The sequence below is a fragment of the Trichoderma camerunense genome (assembly GCF_050948025.1).
Source record: "Trichoderma camerunense strain CBS 138272 chromosome Unknown V8C40scaffold_2, whole genome shotgun sequence".
Taxonomy (NCBI): Eukaryota; Fungi; Ascomycota; class Sordariomycetes; order Hypocreales; family Hypocreaceae; genus Trichoderma; species Trichoderma camerunense.
In genome coordinates, this window is record NW_028145368.1 from 1,173,770 (window position 1) to 1,191,556 (window position 17,787).

At 52.5% G+C, this 17,787-nt stretch overlaps 3 protein-coding genes across 3 annotated transcripts; 2 read left to right on the forward strand and 1 right to left on the reverse strand.

The window, feature by feature from the left end:
* The first annotated feature begins 4,095 nt into the window (after window positions 1–4,095).
* On the forward strand, window positions 4,096–6,620 carry V8C40DRAFT_95320 (GATA-like domain-containing protein). The gene is made up of 2 exons (XM_083223655.1): window positions 4,096–5,202; window positions 5,267–6,620. Exons 1-2 carry the CDS (start codon window positions 4,514–4,516, stop codon window positions 6,300–6,302), a joined length of 1,725 nt encoding a protein of 574 aa, XP_083077794.1. The 5' UTR covers window positions 4,096–4,513; the 3' UTR covers window positions 6,303–6,620.
* A 2,097-nt stretch (window positions 6,621–8,717) lies between these two features.
* V8C40DRAFT_261467 (exoribonuclease II) lies at window positions 8,718–11,607 on the reverse strand (the record flags this gene model as incomplete). Its single annotated transcript, XM_083219268.1, has 2 exons — window positions 8,718–11,349; window positions 11,405–11,607. 2 exons carry the CDS (start codon window positions 11,605–11,607, stop codon window positions 8,718–8,720), a joined length of 2,835 nt encoding a protein of 944 aa, XP_083077795.1.
* Window positions 11,608–14,790: 3,183 nt separating this feature from the next.
* V8C40DRAFT_232771 (glycoside hydrolase superfamily) lies at window positions 14,791–17,207 on the forward strand. Its single transcript, XM_083213205.1, has 2 exons — window positions 14,791–15,103; window positions 15,201–17,207. Exons 1-2 carry the CDS (start codon window positions 14,932–14,934, stop codon window positions 16,784–16,786), a joined length of 1,758 nt encoding a protein of 585 aa, XP_083077796.1. The 5' UTR covers window positions 14,791–14,931; the 3' UTR covers window positions 16,787–17,207.
* Window positions 17,208–17,787: the final 580 nt, after the last annotated feature.

The following is a 17,787-nucleotide window of genomic DNA, read 5'->3' on the forward strand; positions in this document are numbered from 1 at the left end:
TAAGCGTGGGATACTTTGCGGCCAAGCAGCGATGCTAGCATCGTACTCCGTACCCGCAGTCGTCAACGGCGGTGCCCATTGTGGGTATGGGAATGCTCGATATCTTGGTGGTTCAGCGCCATGGCCAGCCTTTTCCCCGAATCTCCTTTTTCGAAGCCCAGCTGTTCTAGAGGGCCCGGAGGAAGAATATTCGGCTACGGCGAATCCATCGATCCACGGCGATCATAAAGAACCTCGGCCAGTTACCAAAAGCCAGCCGCCACCGCCGGCTGGATGGCAAATTGCTACTCAGGTCCAACACTCAGCCAACCAGCCAACCATGGCTTTCCATTCTTAGTTATTTTCAGGTCCGGCCCGCTGTAATTGGGGCTCCCCCTCGCTCATCAGGATGACCAGGGGCGAAAAGTAGTCAGATCTAGCGAGAGCATAAAGAAAAAAATCAGAAAAAATTTCCACTCCCTTGTCATGCAAAGCAGAGGCTCGTATCTCCTCCCTTGGAGCCCAATGGGCGAGTAAGATATATGGAGATGGCATGTTGACCACGTACCAGTACTCTGTACGAGTACTTGGTGCTCCGTGCGGAAACAGGGGCAGCTTGGATTGAATTTGAATCCAAACATCGTCTAATTTCTCTTGTCCAAGGCTGAACCCTACCTTTGAACAAGTCTAGGCAATAGTTGCCCGTAGCCACACGGCCCCGTTCCGTCGTCCGTCCTATCCCAAGCTTTTGGCTACACATAGACGGAGGAGAGCAGGGATATGGATAGAATTTTTCTTCTCTTCTCCCGCCCCAGTCCCACCTCCGGATGACCCCCAGGCCTCCGCCGCAAAGGTCAGAGGCGGGATCCTCAAAAGAGAACATTAACTCAAGAAGAAAAACCACAACTGCCAAGGCTAGGCCTCGACTCTTTGATCAGCGCTGACAGCCTCCGCTCGGTTCCAATGTTCATCCTCGTCGACGCCATGTGGCAGGCAATCAATCGACCGGCTCCCCCTCAGACCGGTTCAGAGAGAGCAATTCCGATCCAACCAATGCTTACCGGACCGACCTGGCGTCTGTGTATTCAGATTTGAATTTTGTGTCTTGCTTTCATCTGGCGGTGTACTCTGAATTGTCTTGAGACAGTGACTTTGTCCAGTGCCGTCATCTTGCGTGCCATGGTTGTAACGAGTACATCAGCCACTTGGGCTCTGCTAGCCGCTGCCTTCTTATCTGCGACATCTGTGGCACTCGCAAGGGCTTACTGGTACGTTGGTGCTACTACCTGTATTCGTACGTGCCAGGTAGCCATGGTTCTTCTGCAGCTTTTCACTTGAAGCAGGGCGAGAGGACAAGGGCCGTGGCGAGCAGCTGACTCCATTCCTGGGCAAGCACCAAAGGGCAGCGAAAAACCTGACCTTGGACATGGTACCGCAAAATTTGTTTAAATGAGTTGAGCTTAGATTTTAGGGCGCTCTGACCGAGGTACCGGGCCCTAAGCGGGAAGTTTGACCTTTGAGATTTCGGTCAAATTTCGTGCCTGCATTCTTGTGATTCCTGTCGCGCTCTCTCTCTGTAGTCATTTGATGTCTTTTCTTTCATCCTAGCTGGTAGGTATAAGCAGGGAGGCGTGCTTGTACACGTACAGGTCTGGTTCAGCGGTGAAACGATGCAGATCGCCAATCGCACTCGCAGGGAGCGAGCCGAAGCTGCTTGCATGCAAGCCGGTACATGTACGAGTACCTGCTAGAGACGGCTCGGCGTGCTCGAGTCAACAGCCCTTGTGCGATACTCCACCGAGCAGGAGCAGTGCACTAGCAGTAGGTAGTAGCAGCAGTACGAGTCGATGCTCATGCCTTTCTGAGCGCTTATATGGATGGTTATCAAGGGCTCTGATAATCAAGGACTCGTCCATATCAAACGCGTGGGTTTGAATGTGAACGAAACAAATGTTCCACCAGAGTATGGCCTATCTATCAGACAGGTCCAAGTCCGGACGAGACAGGATAAAACAGCCGCCGGCTTCGTCTTGTGCCAACCAAGGTGGCCGGCCAATGTAAGTCTGGTTGCATCGACCGGTGGCTTCCAGTCGTGCTCGCACCTCATCGGCACGGGCATGAAGCAATTGCATGCCTGCGTGTGCAACCCATGCAGGTTACACTGTGCCTTGCCAATTTCTGGAACAGGAAACGCCTCCAGATGCCATTGCTTGATACACCGGCCAGACGGCATTTGAGTGCCCGCAGTGAGGTGAGGTGAGGTGACATGGCCATGGCGACAGCTGCTCGGGTGATGTTCTGGTTTCCTGGTGACGGGGCTGTGACGAGGTTTGCAGCTTCTCTCGTATGTGCGGTGCTGTATAATACTGCAGGCGCAATAAAGGAGCAGGTCATATGGCACTCGGGTTTCAATATCCATCCCGCGCATGCATCCAGACGAGAGAGTCCAAGTCGGTACACTACACTAGGTACTTTGGATGTATCTATATTAAGTGAGGACCGGGTCTATCGAGGACTGAGCCGCGAGATTGGTTGCTGCGCCGGACGAAGCACGACTCGCAGGTACATATCCGGCCAGCGTCCAGTCGCGTTGCGAGCAGGTACACCCTCCAGCAGTGCCGCTGGGGTTGGGCTGGGTCTAATCGATACAACATGCCGATGCACGCATGGATGGACCCAAGGATGGATTGATTAGTTTCCCTCCCATTGATTTTAGCACCGCACTGCAGTCCATCCATATCAATTGACTAGATTCAAGCTTGCTACGCTCAAGCCCGTCGTGTACCGTACCGTACCGTACAGACACACACTCGCACACACACTCACAACACACTTTGATTCTCGTAGCAGCAGCACCAGCAGTAGCAGCAGCAGTAGCCTTGAATAGGCAACATCTACCACTACCAGGGTCAGCTAGTCCAACACCCATACCTTGGCTGGCATGATTATGTGCCTTTGCATGCTTTCTTCGCTTGTCTGTTTCTTGTCGTCAGAGCCCCGAGCCCTGACGAATCCCTCTCGCCTAAGGTATCCTCCGTCACCACAGTACCTGGGGCCGCATACCTCAACCCGCCCAGGGCGCCGTATCTGTACTTTGTTGCCAGCACCCCCACCAAGGCGCTTCCCCTCTCCCGTTGGCCCTCTGAAACCTGAGGCTACGAGGATGCTAAACTTCTGGTATGGCGTCTTTGTGGCTTGGGTGTGGAGGCTGCCCTTCTGGAACTTGGTGCTAGTGGCCCGCGCAACAGCCATCCGGATTCCGTGAACAGAAACTTGAGAAACTAGCACTGGTCTTGGTCTGGACTGGACAGGCACAGTGCCGTCCAAGTACCTGTACTCGCACTCCACCCGTTGCAGCGGCGAATCCACACAGAGGCAAAACGCGAGAGCAAAAAAAAAATATGACTGGTGGTGCATCCGGATGGCAGAGGAGCAGGAAGTCAAAACCGCATGAGACCGGGGTTGATAACTGTGCGTGCACCGGTACAGGTACCTGGGCCTGGGTCAACTGAGAACCCTGCTGGTCTGGTTCTTGTCTGGCTCCGGCTCTTCCACTGCAGGAGACCAGTTAGCGACCCTCCAGCGCTGCGCTGCGCTGCAGGCTTCCAGGTTCTTGTTCTCAAGTCCACTGCACTAATGCTAGCAACAGCACCAGCACCATCCGGCCGGGCCTCCGTTTCCCTCCATGCCTTTGCCATCCAAACCACTTCACTTATTACGCCTCCGGCTCCCCCAGCTGCGATCCGCTTTCTGTTCAGTGTCTGTTGTTCTTTGCACTTTGCACTGCGTGTTTCCCCCCCAATTGTGCTAGTTGCTAGTCCCGAACTTGTTGACTCTTGCTCTCACTTTGCTTTTCCTCGCTGACTCCGTCTACTGTTTCTCTTTCTCCATCTCCATCTCCATCTCTTCCTTTTTCATTCTCGTTTTCCTTCTTCCCGCTCTGTCCCTGCCCGTCCTCTTGAGCCGACTCTCGTTTCACCACTGCGGCTGCTACCCTCGCTCCACCCCAGACTCTTTAGTCGCCTCCAATTTCAACAGCTCCAGAACGCTGCGCCGGAATCCACAGCCGTTCGGCATCTCCTGTCATCAGTCACCTGGTCGAATAATTTGCCGGCACTGCCTTTGGAACTCGGGTTTTCCCTTAATCTCGTCGTCTTCTCGCCTTCTAGCATTCTTCCTCTTTCAATTGCATTCCCATTGCATTTTTTGCTGCTGCTGGTGGCCCGTTTCCTCTTTGTGCTTGGCCAGGAACAGAACCGAGCCGGGCTTTTCTAGACTGTTTTGCGTGTTTTGTGTGGGTGCGCAGGTGACCTGAAAATCGGCTCCCGCTACCGACCGAACCTGCAGCGCTGACGGCATCAACCTCGCCCTCTTATTCGCCCACACTTACACCATTCGACTCCCGTCACTCAACAAACAGCCCTCGGTGGATGCTGAAGCACTCGTGCTTCTCATGGTCTTCTGAATCATAAAGGGAGAGCTCTAGTGCTGCCCAGCCGCGCACGCACACCGTTTCGTTATCTCATAATCCAGCATGGCCGCCGTCCTTTCCAGCGAAGACAGCTACTTTTCATCCGCTCCGATGCGGCGCTCACACTCCCAGTCCAACCTTGGCGGTTCATTGTCATATCACCACATGGCCGACCTGTCGAATCCCTACGCACATCCTCCCAACAAGTCCTTTTCCGACTCTGACCACTCGTCGGCGCCTTCGTCTCCTCGAACCGCCCACATCGAATCGGCAGACGTCTCCTACACTTCCACTCCATCCAGCAACCTCTCCGTCGCCTCCGATTATGAAGACTTGGCCATAGACTCGCCCGAGGATCACTTTGGCTTGCCGCCTTTTACAGCCGACAAGCTGTATATGCCCCCGCAGATTCAACCAGATGATAATCTAGAGCCGCCGCCGAGTCCTCGCACCGGTGACTCTTACACTGTCTCGCCTGCCGAGCATGACAGCTCCGTCAGCACATCACGGCCCGACAGCCCCGAACTCAGTGACCATGCCGAAGATGACACGGCTATTGCGAGCAAACCGTCTCGGCAGGTTGACTACCTCTCCCATGAATGGAGAGAAGAAGATATCTGGTCCTCGTGGAGGTACATAATATCAAAAAGAGGAGAGTTCCCCAATAGTGCCAGGCTGGAGAATGCGTCCTGGAGAACCTGGATGAAGGCCAAGAACAACCTAAAAACCATCTCCCCGGAGACACTCAACTGGTATGTCTCATGGAGCTATTTACATTGCTACAACAGAAAATGGGTGCTAATATTCCATATATAGGCTAAAAGATTACGACGTCACTTGGCTTTACGGCCCTCTCCAATCTGGAAAGCGCAATGTGTCTGCTAACAAGACAGGGCCCTCCAGTGTGTCATTATCAAAATCAAGTTCTCTTGTCAATTTGAACAAGAAGACCATCCTCAAGAAGAGGAGCATGTCGGAAATCCTGCTCCAGAGGTCGCTGTCGACTTCCTCGCTTCTCAAACAAGCTGCTGCAGCCGTTCACGCCCAGGAGTTTCGGAAAAGTGCAATGCGTCCCGGCTTAGGGCGGGCAAACACAGACTATGTCTCGCTTTCATTTTCCTCCAGGAGGATGAGCCATGAAAACAGCACCGCCTGGGGTACATCTACAGAATCGTCAAGCGTTACATCGCCTTGCACCGAGCGCAAGCACATTCACTTTAACGAGCAGGTAGAGCAGTGCATTGCCGTTGACGTCAAAGGCGATGACGACGACGATGTCGACATGGACATGGACATGTATGGAGACGAGAGCGACTCTGATGACGGCGTCATGATGAAGCGGGTTAGGTCAAAACGACGCCCATTGGCAAAGCAGCGGGCCCAGAAGAAGGCTGCTTTCGCCGAAGGCAAGATCATTGCCATGCTTCCATCTACAACCCTCAAGTACCAAGAGGACAGCCCGGATTCTCAGGACTCGGCTATGAAGCACAGCACCGGCGCCCGCAGCCCTCTGCTGTCCCCCTCATCCTCACAGGAAACCCTTCGTCCTTCCAAGACTAATGCCGCCTTCTTCTTTGATGAAGACGAGGAAGATCTAGATGCAACTATCCAGAGCCCCGGCTGGCTTTCTCCACCGTCAGATACTGGTGCCGGTGGCCTGAAGAGGTCAACATCCTCAAACAGTCTCCTCGATGAGCCAGCCGGCATGCGTCGAACTCCATCGGGCATGTTCATGCCCTGCGACGAGGCCGAGACGTCATCTGGGGAGGGCATCTTTGGCCGGGTAATTGACACCGTCAACACCGCCCGTGACATTGCCCATGTCATTTGGAATGTTGGGTGGCGAAAGTAATCGGGGCAAACCCCGTCTCGATTCAATTGGCGGTTGGCGGACTCTCACGATGCCACGAGCAGCAGAGCGATCCAAGCGCCCAGCTGGACTTTGAGCGCCGGGCAAACAATCAATTCATTCGATCAGCGCCCACCAGCGATCCAAAATCCGGGGTACCAGTGTCGCATAACGCTGATTTGCGTTTGACAACAGCCAACCGCGGCTTTGGCCTACGCATTACCTAATATCTCAGGGCCAATTGGACCCTGAGTGGGACTTGGACGCTTGTTTTTGTTGAGCCGGGGCGCTACGACTAAGCCTTTGGTCTCGAGTCCGGCGTCATCGGGAGGCGAAAGCACGACGAACTGAATGGCAATCTTGTCGATGTGGACACGGAGATGTCACGAGATGCTCATTTGGTGGTCGGGTGACTTATCACCTTGGCCGCCTAATTTCCTTCACTAACCGATTTTTTTTTCTGCTTCAACGAATGCTGGGGGCATCCCGGCTATACGACGGCTTATGACACAGTCTCTGTACTTTCCTGTCTTTTTCTCTTTACCCTTTTCGTCTTCATCTGATGACACACAAAGAGTATTGGTTTTCATCTTTTTTCCGCTTTCTCATTTTCTTGGATTACAATTATATCAAAATTCATGGGCGGCTCAAAGGGGTTTTTGTTTTACTGCTTGAGAGTGGGCGTTTTGTGTTTTGCATGCCAAAAAAAATTGTGGTTTCTTTTTCTCATTTCCTTTTTCTGTCATTGCGATAAAACATGTTGTAAAAGGGGGACGGGGGTCGATAATTGGCTAAGATTTGGGCAAATAGGCATGGAATGGTTTTTTACGAGATGGAAAACGGGATCGAATCTGGCTCCAAGTAGAAGGATGGGTCGTTTGTACATAGGAATACACAGCACAAGCAAACGAAATACAAGATAAACATTGAATAAAGGAGACTCTCTTCAATAATGCAAGGTGCACAATGGCTTGGAGTATACAGGTTGGGTACTTGATGCCTAAGTACTCGTACTTCTTACGTACTGTTACTTAAGGTACAGGTACCATTGAAGGGGGAACGCTCGCAGTCCTGTCGATGTGGATTATAGTCGAGCCTTGGAAGAAGCTATTAGGTATAACGGGGCTACGGATTATTAGCATTGCGTGAATCTGGAGATGAAGCCACGTAAAATCAATGCTTTTCGATGGATCCCTCCCCCAGTTGCCCAGCCAAACGACTGGATACGCTTGGCGTCTTTCTCCAAGGGCGCGGAGAAGCCGGTCCATTCTTTCACCCTTGCTTTTTTGACAGGATCAGAGCCCCAAATTTCCACAGGATCAGAGAAATCCCCAATCGCAGGGGGTAGGGAAAACGTCACCGCGCGTTCTGGAATACTTGAAAGATGAAACCAGAGTGGACGATTGTCAATGGAGCCTGCGGTGAGAATCCATGGCGGGCAATCAGGTGATTGGGTACGAGAAAAGTGTTTCTTTGCTTTTTTGATTCGTCTATGAGAGACTGCCGGCTGATGGCCGCGTCATCTACGCTATGGATATGCAGACTGAAAGTGTCTTTTTTGTCGTTTGGGTGCTATTTGTACAGAGAGAGGATGTGGTATATGGTACATGATGTGTAGACAATAGGAGCCATTGAGATGATGCGCCTGTGTAAGTACATGGGAAGTATGTGTACATGAAGTATATGCGTGAGTGCCAATTTTCTTCATCAGATGCAGGCCAAGTCTCCCCTACCTGCAGGGTGAATAGCACCGAGAAGGTGGCGACTGGGCACCAAAAAAAATTTAAAACAAACAAGAAAAAAGAAACAAAAACCAGATGTACTCCCCTCGCATGATGCAGGATGTCGGTGTTTTAGGCGCCTGAATGCGGCAGCGAAAGAAGCGTATCCAAGGCCAATCTGCTCCCAACAAAAGACCCCTGGAGGGAGAGTGGAGCCCCCTGTCAGATGCAGCCAAAAAGTCTGGGGTAATTCCATACATTTTGGTGCGGGGAGAAGGGAAAATGGCAACAGACCAACCAGAGGCTGCCAGCGTCTGTAAGGCGAAGGGGTGGTGGAGATGGGGGAGGGGAGGGGGCCCAGAGGCAGAGGAAAAGGGGGCGCTGGGTTGCATATGCACCTGTGCGGTGCATTGGGTTGTAGACACCTTCAGGTGTGATGCGGGCTTGCATGGCATGGTTGCTGTGCTGTACAGTACACTTCGTGCTCTGTAACGGTTCAATGGCACATACAGAAGCCTGCTTTTTGAGGTCTCCACTGGGCAAACCCGGTGAGGAGGGAGGTTTGTCGATAAGGTGTGCTGTCGGATGGTATGGCCGTCGTTTAACTCAGAGATACTGGATGGTAGTGTATTGGCTATTATCCAGTACCTTCAGAGTGTGCTGCTGCAGGTCTGGCTGGGGTCGAGTGTGTGAGCGCTCACGTTAGAGCCGACGTCGATGAAACCGGCCTGGCATTAGGGCCGAGATACTTCAGGGCCTTGACGAGGATACGCCGAGAGTGTACATTGACATCCGCAAGCTCAACTTCGAACTGGTCCCCGACCCTGACATCTTTGATCAGGGCCTTCTGGTTCAGGCCCTCAATGTCCATCACCGCATGCAGATCGAAGAAATCCACCTTGCCTATGCAGCCCTGTCGCCAGCGCGAGCCGACGGTAAACCGGAGCTTGCGAGGAGCCGTCTTCTCGAAGCGCCATGCACGGACAAGGGCAATGAGGATCCACTCGAGGATGCCCCGAGAAACCGTGCGTGCCATCTTCTCGCGCACCTGCAACAGCGGGAGAGTGGTCGCGAGCTGGGTAGAGGAGAAGGGGAGGATGTCGTCGAGGTTGTCGACGCTGGGGTCAATGGTTCGCCGGGTGGCTCGCTCGTGTTGCAGGGCAGCGTGGATCTGCCAGTGGACGAGCAGGTCGGAGAAGCGGCGCAGCGGCGACGTAGCTTTGGCATACATGTCTAGCCCAAGGAGAAAGTATGAGCCAGGCTGACTTGATAGCTCGATTCCACCGGTATGGCGCATCATTTCTTGCCGCTGGCTGCCGCTTGGCTCGATCCCTCTACGGATCAGAGGGTAAATCTCCTTCGTAGCATAATCGAAAGCCTTGTCCCCACCATGCCTGAACTTGATGTCCCTCCGGTATGGGATGGGGATGCCACGAGATGAGCACCAGCGTGCTGCGATTTCGCCAGCCAGAACCATGGTGTTGGAGACGACAGAGCAGCCCGTCGATGTCTCATAACCAGCTTTGATATAAGGATCAGCAGGCAAACTCCTAGGTTTGTCTGCTAAGTCAGGTGTATCACGGAACGATACAGAGACGGAGGGCCGTGGGAAGAAGTACGGCCACGCCCCCTTGTCGAGGCGCTTCTTCTTGATAGCTTCGGCGAGTTGATATAATAATAACAAATCCTCTCTGCTAGATGCATCCAGATCCTGGGAGGCAGTCATTGGGCGATTCAACTTGGGCTTTTCATCTTCTCCAGGAGTTCCGACGGTGAGGCTATAGTTGGGGACTGGCGGTGGTGCCGGCTCGTTGCAAAACCGGGATACATCTTCGGGATCCAAGTACACGACTTTTTCAAGTTTGCTGGGCTCGACTTTGAAATCCAGCAGCTCACCAGCTCTATTGACTTTGGCGCTGAAAGTCAATGCTGGGCTGCCTGGCTTGAGTGAAAACTGGCTAACGAGGCCATCAGAGGCATAGTCTTTGGCATCTTCCTCTTCTCCCAAGTTAGAAGGAAGCATGGCTTGAAAATGCCCAGGCAGGTAAATGTTCTCTGGAATCAACTCCATGTATTTGCAGAGGTCAGAGTTTGGCTTGATACTGGAAGCAGGGTCTGCCGCGTGAACATGGAGCCAGAACTCATCCGGATTTTCCGTGCGTTCAACAGAGATACCGTCATCAATAACAATAGTCGACACGGCATCGATGCAAAATATTGTAGACTGCGTGTGCTCTCGTCTGAAGCCAGCCGCAACGTCTGGCCGCTTGGAGCCTTCAAGATCCTTAGGAATCTCTCGCTCCAGACCACCACCTCTAGTTATTGTGACATCCGGAAAGCGCACTTTGTAACGCGATGGAACTTCCCAAGGGGGGATGATGCCAATCTCTTGTAAAAACGTCCAAGCCGTGCTCTGGTCGAGAACAGCATCGTTGTATAGTTGAAGAGCGCGGAGAATCAAGGCGCCGTGACCATGAAATTTCGATCCAGGTTCAAACAGATCATAACTGGCCCACCACTCCAGGAACGAAATGATATCCTTGCTTGACTGTGACCATTCTGGCTGCGGCAACTGCACACCGTCTGCAGGAGTGAGGATGCCATGTGGTGTCCACTGCCGCTTCGAGCGGCTGGCCAAAACTATCTTGCGTGCCTGATTGATGAACTTGCCCAGCAGAGTCTCTTCCAGCTCATCCGGCTTGGGAGCTCTCAAGCGCCTCCCGCTCGTTTCTGTGTAATCACGAACCATGGCAACAACTTTGTTGATGATATTCGTATGGGATTGAGGGAAAATTTCGAACAAATGATCTCGGCGATGGCAATCGCTGGTAGGGCTGAGAGGCCGGAAACCAATCTCATTCTGATAGAGCGCTGAGTGGACCGCATAAAGGGCAAAGGGAGAGAAGCGGCCATCCACTTTGAGAGATTCCGGGAGTAATACGTCAGCAATCTCCCAGAGACTGAGATAGCTAACTTGTCGTCGATTGGAAAGAAAATTGCGGACGGCATCCATTTTCTCCAGGTAGTTTTGATGCACCATATCTGCTTTGACTCTGAAATCCACCATCTTCTGGATAAGGTGAGCACCGTCATCTCTGGAGGGACCCTTTTCGTTGCGGCGAAGATCCTCAAACACTTCAGGAGAGCCGTTCCTGGGCATGTTGGCCATTACGGGTGCCAATTCTTCCTTGCTCACAAACTTGGCAACCGTGAATAAAGGCGAGTAGCCCATGCTGGTAAGCCATCTGCCGTTGACAGCATAGAAATGGTTTCTCTCTCCAAAATACCCTAGATAGATTGCAAAGAGAGGTACTCGTGAGCCAGTTTGCCTGTTTTTAATATTAATTAGCGTGAATTCTCGAGATGAATGTGTTGGTATCTCACTTTAATTCGACAAGATCGCCAGGCTGCCTGGAACTCACGCCAACAGCAGCAGCTTCTGGCTCGTCAGCACCCACGTCTTCTTCAAACTCATCCGTCATTCCAGCCTGACTGGGTCGCAGTTGATCCATTTCGGATGACCCTGTTGATTGAGTTCGACTCAGATGGTTTGAGACGCTTCCATATAGGATCATGTCTGGAGGCATGCTATCTGAGCTGTATTGTCCGTTCTGAGCCGTCCATAACTGCAGTCGCTTGCGGATTGGCAAATAACTGAGATCTTTATCTGCCAAATTTTGAGAGGCAGATTTCGGTACGTAAGATTGACCATATTTTACCTGTGGGTGAGGTTGACTGTTTGTGCTCTCCCAGCGCTACATATTCTGTGTAAGTTATAGCTTCATGCCGGGTCGTTCAAGATGAAACTCACTCTTTGAAGCCCCAGGAGAGCAGTCTTTGTGGTACCAACGGAATGAACGTTAGTCAACCGATTTGTAGTGAAACGGCCATGACTGTGCAATAAACATTGCCGGTAAACAGACTGACAACCCGGCCGGGGTATCATGATGGGCATATGCTACCACATATAAAAACACTCGACAATGAATTTTTCCAGCCTTATCTGATCACCCATGGAGGTGTGGCGTCAAGTTGCTTGGTGGCGTAATAAGGTCACGTGACATTACGACGAAGTAAAGTGTGGCTTGAGACATCCCAGGCGCCTCTCCATGCTGCTAGCACATGATACTAGGTTGCTACAACCAGGGGTTTCCTGGAGATAAATTGCAAGTATCAAGCTTATCGAGGTTGTGCATGGGTTACTGGAGTAAATTGGGCAATTAGACTTTTGATACGGAGTATTATTCACGACGTCATGCAAACGGCGATTAATTCTCCAGAGCGGTATAGTTAATTGGGGGTCGCTACAGAGCAGTAAACGACGTTGGTTGTCAGTGCCAGGTCGAATTGACTCTAAGGAGTAAACATGCAGGAATACGAGCTCCTGGACTGTCTCATATTGTATGTCCACTCAATGATACAACAAGAGAGCAATACCTGGTATGTTGCATTCTACAGTAGCATCGCTACGAGCAGTATTTCCCACGGTGTTCTTTTCTCCGTCCAAGTAAAATAAGTCTGTTAATGGCATCTCGTTGCAGTCCCTGTGCAGCACTTCACTTATAAGCGCATACCTACTTGTCAGTACCAGATATCAATACCTGTTATATTCGCACTGCTGTAGACTTTTAGGCATTGCTGCTATATATAAACGAGCCTGCGACGCCACGGGCGAAAAAAAACTAGATTCTTACAGTTCCTGCAGATCCCCCGATTTTTGCAGCGCCTTTCTTTTTATTAGGCAGGGTGCAGACGTCCCTTGCACCTGCATCGAGTGCCTCAGACTAACAATGGCGCACTGCAGGGTTCGGAAAGTGCGAAGAGGGTAAAGACAAAAGAAAAAAAAAGAAAGAGGGGAAGAAAGAGAAAGAGAGACAAAGAGAGAAAAGTAAAAAGAGTTCGCTTAGACGAAAGTATCCAGCACACAAATCTCGCGGAATTTTATCATCGTGATAGTAATGATCCATACAATATTACATACATGCACTGCACTCGGCCCATTATTTTTCCCTCCTTACACATGCAGGTACGAAAACTCCGGTTTACTACGAGCACTCGTACGGGTAATCTGCACTCCCGGTCAAGCGCAGTTCTTGGGCCAAGAGATGCAGAAAGACAAATTCGACTCCCGCACCAACACCGTTAACGACTTTCCTCATCTGGGGAGGATTTTGGAAAATCAGCGGTCTGTTGCTCATACAAGCACTAGACGCAACTCCACGGCGTGCCCGGCACTTTGACGAACCCGCGTCGCAAATTGAGGATTGCTGTGCCATGGGCTAACCCAAGCGACCCCCTTTGGATGACAGGGGTAGGAATCCATTCTGCAATACGAGAATTACCAGAATAGTAAGACTAATAGTGAGTAGGTGGCCGTGATTGGACAGCATCGGACCAGGCTTCTCGAACGCGCCCCTTTCTCGAAATGAGCAGTTTTCGCACCACAGCGGTCAAGCCAAAGGTGCACACTGCCTTGGGAATCAATGCGGACCAAGCTCAAATCGGGCCAAGACACCTTAAAACGGACCCCTTGCAATAGGACGAGTTGGAACACAGGCCGGGGTTGGCAGCGAAAAGGCCCCTCGAGAATTGCGGAGAATCTAAGCTTAAAATGGCACAGGATGTAACCCACCGCTGATGTCGGCTCGGTATCCACGGCCCTCGCAGGAGCAGAGACCGCAGCGTTCAACCCCGTACATGTGCGGCACAGACTTGCACGGACAGCTTCACCATCTACAGAGCTTGAAGAATTCCAAGGCAAAGGCCTTTGAGCTGCGGCTGACGCCATCACCAACATCAGAAACGCCGACAAGCCGGACACTAGGCTTAGGCAAGGGACGGGCGCACAAACTGGGCCTAGCAAAGTGAGAGGCGTTGTGTGCCTGGCCCGCTCATGAGCCAAGCGGAGTGGGCATATGCAGGAACAATCTCGTAGCTAGTGGCTAGCCAACCCACGTCCGAGATTGGCCAGAGGATCGTCCCTCGGCGTTGATTTGTCCACAGCTCCTCGTCTCCTTTGTGTGTTTTGCCAGGGAGGGACAGCGCCAGCCAAAATATCTCAGATGACAAGGCAGCGCTCATCTCCCGGCATAGAAGTGATCAGCCACTCATCACCAGGCCCTGGAACATGCAGGCAGACTATGGATCCGTGGAGTTCCGATTCTCAATACGAAGCAGTTTGCAGGCGGCAGATCTGGCTGAGCAAAGCCACACCACCGCTGGATTCCTTGTTGACCAAGATTCCCGCCGTCCAGCTCTGCACAGCTCAGCAGCCTCAATGTCGCAGCGTCGCCCATTGTTTGCAGCAGCTTCCGGGCGCTAGAAATTCTTCCTGGTTTTGATTCAGATAGCCACGTCAAGAGCTCGCTGCCCCTTTCAAGGAGGACTCAGGCGCAAAATGGGAATTGCTTGGCCAAGCTCCACCCTCTCCTATTTGGCGATGAGAAGCCGCCTTGGCCTAGCAGCAGCTTCTATTAGCAGCAGCCAGTGATGGACTCAGAGGTAGCCACAGTGGCTCGTCTTCTTTCCACCCCCCTCTGTCAAACCCCTGTCATTCCACCTCCAGCTGGGGCAGCAGTACCTCGTCTGCAGCGCAGGATTCCACAGCCGACTAGGTACACCGTTGGTGAGCACACTTCGCAGGCTAGCCAAGGCTAATAACAACAATGAGCCATGCTACCCGCCTGCACGCGCACCTCCCGTACTCATAATAATAGCCGCCTTGCCCACCTAATCGTGCCGTCTCTCTCTTCTTTTTTTCCTACTCCCCACGGATCGTCAGTTCGAGGTCTTGAAGGAAGTTGCTTCGATTCTTTGTTCTCCAGTAAACCAACTTACCGCTTCACTCTTTCAGCGGGCATTCTTTTTTGTACTTGATATTTACATCCCTAGCCGATAATCTTATCTCCACCATGAAGGGAGCTTTCGCAGCCGCCGCCGTGGCTGCCCTGACTGGCGCCGCCAGCGCCTCTCACGGTCACCGCCACGCCCACGAGCTCTTCGCCGCGAAGAGAGCCGCCACTGGCGAGGTCTGTGTCCCTGGATGCACCACCATCTACTCGACCATCACCGGCGAGCCTACCTGTACGTCGACAATCCCCGGGGCGCTTCCAGGAGAAGCAGAGAGCCCTCCCGTTCCCATTGCCTCTGGTGTAAGTGATATGCTGACATTGCCTCAAAGTGGTTCCTATTAAGGCTCCCCCGACCTCCGCAGCTCCTGTGCCTACCACCACAGCTCCTGCTCCTGCACCACCGGCCACCACCTCGGCTGAGACTCAGGCTCCGGCTCCTACTTCTGAGGTCTATGTCGTCCCTGTTCCGACTCCCTCTCCGGTCACCTTCCCAACTCCCGGAACTTACACCATTCCGGCCACGACCATCACCCTGACCGACACCACCACTGTCTGTGGTGCTAGCTCGACCCAGGTGCCCCCCGGAACACACACCGTTGGCGGTGTTACCACTGTCGTTGAGACGGCCACCACCGTTGTCTGCCCTGTTGCCACCGTCTCAACCAGCGGCACCGTGGTTACCAGCGTCATTGTGCAGACCACCTACGTCTGCCCTGCTGCTGGTACCTACACCATTGCTCCCATCACCACCGTGGTCCCCTCGTCCACTCTCCTGGTGTACCCCGTCCCGACCAGCTACGAGCCCGGTACCTACACTGCTCCCGAGCAGGTCGTCACCGTCACCGAGACCGACTACGTCACCTACTGCCCCTTCGCCAGCTCTGGTGCCCCGACTTCCACTCCCGCTCCTGCTGCGCCCACCAGCCCTGCCAGCTACCCTCCTCCTCCTGCTCCCGCTCAGTCTACTCAGGAGCCTGCCAAGCCTAGCGCTCCCGCCTACTCTCCTCCGGCCTACTCTGCTCCCGCTGCTCCCAAGCCCAAGCCCACCCAGTCTGCCCCTGCTCCTAAGCCCAAGCCTGTGGCTCCCAGCGGTGGTCTCAGCGGCAACAACGACCACTATGGTATCACTTACACTCCCTATGAGCCTGCCACCGGCAACTGCAAGTCTGCTGATGAGGTTGACTCGGACATTTCCAAGCTCAAGAACGCTGGTTTCCAGGTCATCCGTGTCTACTCCACTGACTGCGACACTCTTGAGAACGTTGGTGGTGCTGCCAAGAAGTACGGCATTGAGCTGATCCTCGGTGTCTTTGTCAAGGGTGATGGCTGCAGCTACGAGACCCCTGATATCAAGAGCCAGGTTGACGCCATTGCTGCCTGGGCCCAGTGGGATCTTGTCAAGCTCTTCGTCGTCGGTAACGAGGCTATTATGAACGGCTTCTGCTCTGCTACTCAGCTCGCCGAGCTCATCACCACCGTCAAGGGCAAGTGCAGCGGCTACAGCGGCCCCTACACCATCTCCGAGACTCTCAACATCTGGCAGAACCCTGCTGTCTCCTCGGCCATCTGCGGTGTTATCGACGTCACTGGTGCCAACATCCACCCCTTCTTCAACTCCGCCACCACTCCCGATTCCGCTGGTGACTTTGTCGCTGGACAGCTCGAGCTCCTGAAGGAGATCTGCCCTGGCAACGACGTCCTCAACCTGGAGTGCGGTTGGCCCAAGAAGGGTCAGTGCAACGGTGATGCCTGCCCTGGTTCTTCCGAGCAGGCTACCGCCCTCAAGAACATCCGTTCCAAGTGCGGTAACAAGACCGTCTTCTTCTCTGTGGACGATGACATGTGGAAGCAGCCCGGCAGCTTCGGTTGTGAGCAGAGCTGGGGTGCCGCCGCTGCCTTCGCCATCAACGAGTAAGGAAGTTGAAGATTTTTAATACGCAACGCTTAGATGGGTTTTACTGCAGCTGAACGTCAACTACTAAATGTATGGGAATGTCAAGCTCGCCCGGTTCTATCCGTCGGTCCCCCTTTGTGTATTTTGCCACCAGTGCGGAACCACAAACGACACCCTGATGCCGATTCGGAAGTTCAGGCGGTCATGATGGCGTTGGGGGCCGCTCCTTGACAAGAGATGGAACTTGGTTGGCTGCAAATTTTGTGTCCTTTTGTGGTATTGTGATAGGCGGGTCTCATGGCTTTTTTTTTTTGGCAACTGCGCGGTGTTTCTGTATATGAAGTCGCCATAGATCCGGGTGTACATTTAGCATCTGATTCTAATGCTGTAATTACTTAATTATTCGATGATGAAACTGTTATTAAATGTGATATTCTTGAGCCTTGTTCCAGATGTAACATCAGTCGCCGTAGCCCGAGACAATCTCAAAGTTTTCTTACCTTGGGATGGCAGCCATGTGAGAGCTTGTGTCTTACCATGACTCAATAGGCTGGCTTGATGTCATTGTTAGCTACCAAGCATGAAGCTCAGATGGCACAGCAACTAGACATGCATTCCAATGAGTGAGCCTTATCTGTTTACGAAAGTGTCGTTCAGTACGGAGCTATTATTCATTGACTGTTATCGCCCCTGTTGATACAAATGGTGAAAAGGCAGGAGAAATTTATATGTACAGAATAGCTACACAAGTTTTCAGGAGCATTAAATAATAAAAGATGTTTGTTTGGAGCAGATTGTAGTTTCTGTAAGTATATGTCAAGTTCTAACGATTAAGACATCATGGCATCATCCAACGGGACCTACCCTAAAGCTCGAGGGTTTGATACCGGCCGCGTTTTACTAGACATATACACACAGGTAATTGAACTTCTGTAGGATCATATCCAATTGGCTCTGATTAATCATACAGATGAAAAAAAAAGAGAGACGCCCAAAAAGTGCCTTGAATGTTTTTCGCTCAC

Bases quoted from the DNA above. Each gene is read 5' to 3' on its own strand.
- V8C40DRAFT_95320 (XM_083223655.1), top strand. From the start codon at position 4,514: ATGGCCGCCGTCCTTTCCAGCGAAGACAGCTACTTTTCATCCGCTCCG. The intron at 5,203-5,266 runs GTATGTCTCATG...TTCCATATATAG, and splicing joins TCCCCGGAGACACTCAACTG to GCTAAAAGATTACGACGTCA.
- V8C40DRAFT_232771 (XM_083213205.1), top strand. From the start codon at position 14,932: ATGAAGGGAGCTTTCGCAGCCGCCGCCGTGGCTGCCCTGACTGGCGCC. The intron at 15,104-15,200 runs GTACGTCGACAA...ATTGCCTCAAAG, and splicing joins CATCACCGGCGAGCCTACCT to TGGTTCCTATTAAGGCTCCC.